This window comes from Pseudochaenichthys georgianus, chromosome 16 (genome assembly GCF_902827115.2).
Source record: "Pseudochaenichthys georgianus chromosome 16, fPseGeo1.2, whole genome shotgun sequence".
Classification (NCBI taxonomy): Eukaryota; Metazoa; Chordata; class Actinopteri; order Perciformes; family Channichthyidae; genus Pseudochaenichthys; species Pseudochaenichthys georgianus.
In genome coordinates, this window is record NC_047518.2 from 11,817,380 (window position 1) to 11,820,234 (window position 2,855).

General features: G+C 51.9%; 1 protein-coding gene across 1 annotated transcript; it reads left to right on the plus strand.

Annotated features, from left to right (window-relative positions):
• The first annotated feature begins 464 nt into the window (after positions 1–464).
• LOC139435396 (golgin subfamily B member 1-like) lies at positions 465–1,909 on the plus strand. The gene is made up of 2 exons (XM_071206042.1): positions 465–1,220; positions 1,262–1,909. Exons 1-2 carry the CDS (start codon positions 465–467, stop codon positions 1,907–1,909), a joined length of 1,404 nt encoding a protein of 467 aa, XP_071062143.1.
• Positions 1,910–2,855: the final 946 nt, after the last annotated feature.

Here is a 2,855-nt window from a genome sequence, read left to right on the forward strand (position 1 = left end):
CAAACTACTTGTAGTAGATAACGTACATTATTCAGAAGTTTACATCAACTTTGAATAATAACACGGGAGAAACGGATCCTCTCCCTCCCTCTCTCTCTCCTGACAGCACGTCAGTTTCTCATGCAGCTCGCTAAACAGAGGGCGGGGCTTCAGGTGATCCTGCAGAGCTGCGTGTCTCGGTCAGACTCAGCAGCTGATCTGATCTCTCTCTCGCTCCGGTTACACTTCACTCGCGTTTATGTCCATATCGATCAGATCCAGCTCTCCTGATCGGCCTTTATAGAGAGCACCGATCAAACTATTAAGAGTGAATATCGGCCGATAATGACCGGCGGCCGATCGATCGGAGCCTCCCTAATTATTACCAGACATTTTGACCGTCAGGTTTTGAATTTACCGGTTTTTTATAAATTTTACCAGCTAAAAACCGGTAATTACCGGCTAACGGAAACCCTGATGCACACATGCCACCCGGAGTGCAGAGTGAGCTGGCACGTGATCAATTCATCAGGGCTCTCCTCCCTGCGGACTTGAGGGTTGGGGTACAGCTGCAGCATCCACAGTCCTTACAGGCGGCCTTGGAGATGGCTGTGGAGAGAGAGATTGTGTGGAGTGTAGCGGCGAGGAGCAACGGAGGGCCGGTACCACCGGCTGTGAGGAGCTGCAGAGAGGAGGAGAAGCCTGTATGGGTTACCGAAATGACTGAAAGTGTTCAAGTTTTATTAGAGAAGAAAATGAGGGAGATGGAAGCAGCTGTCAATGCAGAGAGGGAACTGCGGCAGCAACAGGAGGCTAGACTCAAAGCGGAGCTGGCCTCTCTTGAACGAGATCTCCAGGAGAGTAAAGAGAAGGAGAGCCTTGTGGCCTCTCTGGAGAAGTGTCTCCAAGAGGGCAAAGAGAGAGAAAGGAGCCTGGTGGAGGAGGGTGCCAAGAGGGAGGCGCAGTTGAAAGAGCTGCTCAGGAGCCTGGAAGCCGAGAAGGACAACCTGGAGGAGCGTCTGACGAACCAGCTGTCCCAGCTCAACGGCAGCATCGCAGACTACCAGCAGGAGGCGGCGGACAACCGGGAGCACTTGGCCGAGCTGCAGCGGGAGGTGGAGCGGTTGGCGAGGGAGCGGGCCGAGTTGGAGGCTGAGGCGCAGAGCGAGAGCGACCGGGCCGCCAGGCTGGAGGAGGACATGAGGCAAGCACAGAGAGGTTCAGAGCAGAAGCAGAGTCTGGTAAGCAGAGGGAGCTGGAGCAGCAGCTGAGGTCCGCTCAGAGGGTCAGGGAAGGCAGCCGGAGCAGAGCGCGGCAGCTGGAGGAGCTGCTGAGGGAGAATCAGCTGGAGGTCCGGCAGCTGCAGAGGGACTGCATCAAGTACCAGGAGAGGATCAGCGAGATGGGTAGAGACGCTAAGGCACTGCAGCAAGGTTACAACGAGCTCCAGAATAAGCTAGAACAATCCCAACTGGAGACTTCGAAAACTCTAGAAGACCTGAAAAGGACAGAAGCAGAGTTGGATACCTGTAAATCTCAGCTGGATGAGGCCCAGAAGCAGGCAAGCGTAGCTATAGCGGAGAGGAGTACCATGGAGCAGAACGCCCAACACAGAGAGGCCTCGATGAAGGCAGAGGCGGAGCAGACCCTGGACTCTGTGAGGTTCAGACTCGGAGGCGAACTGAAGGAGCTGGAGCTGAGACTGGACGAGGTGGACAGAAGCGGAACTCTGGACACCAGGACAAGAGGGCAGCATTTCCGGGACGGGGAGCTGGTCTGGGTCTACAGCCCACAACGGAAGAAAGGCCGGTGCCCAAAACTGGACAGCCAGTGTGTTTGTCCCTGCAGAGTACTGGAGAGGGTGGGGGTAGTGTTTGTGCTGAGTTTTAATTGTTCCTCGTGGGCGAGGAACTTTGTAGTAGGGGGGTAGTGTAGCGACCCTGTATAGGATGCTGAGGGTGTCACTCAGGCATCCCCCGTCTCTCTGCCAATCATAGAGCTGCACAGTGATGCTGGTTGAGGTGCGGGCCTGTGGTTGGGGGAGCAGACGGGGGAGGGCGGGAAGTTGTGACGTAGACACTGATATATATATGGGTATGTGTGGGAGTGAGTGTGAGGTTGAACCAAGCGGAAAACTCTGGGGAAGAGCCGGGACGCCAATACGGAAGTGCCACACACTGCAGTTCATCTAGTGGCCAGGAGCAGGCTGTTAAAATGCCCAACTTTACAGCAGAAATAAACATGTTTACATCGTGGTTAAAAAAACCATATTCTCTGTATAGTTAGATTCCCCCTTCATGACTACTGTGTGGGGGGTGATTTTTTTTTCATATATTAGGGCGTGGTCACATTGAGTGACAGCTCTGTCAAGTGACTGCTGCTGCTAGCTTCTTGTCTCTCTGCTACAGGGACTCTGCCTGCTCAGTTCATCCAGGGAACACAACTTGAAGCCGGCCGTGGTTGTTTGTTCTTCATGCTTATATATCGGACTATTGTGACTCGCTCTGCGGTTGAAACAGACGGTGCATGAATGCGGTTGTTGCGGTAAGTGAAATTCGAGTACTTATTGATGTGTTTATGATTTGATTCAGCTACGTAATGAATGTTAAGGCTTGGGTTAGCGTGTAAGTGAGTGGTAGCTACATCGGTGCTAACGATGCTAATCGTAGTCTCCAAGTTAAAACCATAGACTCTATATATAAAGGTTAAAACTAAATAGACAAGTGTTAAGCGTTAAGTGGGATAATACTTACAGTATTATCCCACTTAACGCTTAACACAGAAGCCGTTTGTTCTACAGTGTAGAACAAACGGCTTCTGTTTGAGGTTATGAAATAAGGTCATCCTTGTAACTTAGAGAGATATTTTATTATACG

What these genes read in the sequence shown, in the direction of transcription:
- LOC139435396 (XM_071206042.1), top strand. Translation starts at nt 465, where the DNA reads ATGCCACCCGGAGTGCAGAGTGAGCTGGCACGTGATCAATTCATCAGG. An exon ending in CAGAGCAGAAGCAGAGTCTG is followed by an intron (nt 1,221 to 1,261) that starts GTAAGCAGAGGG and finishes AGGTCCGCTCAG; the next exon opens with AGGGTCAGGGAAGGCAGCCG.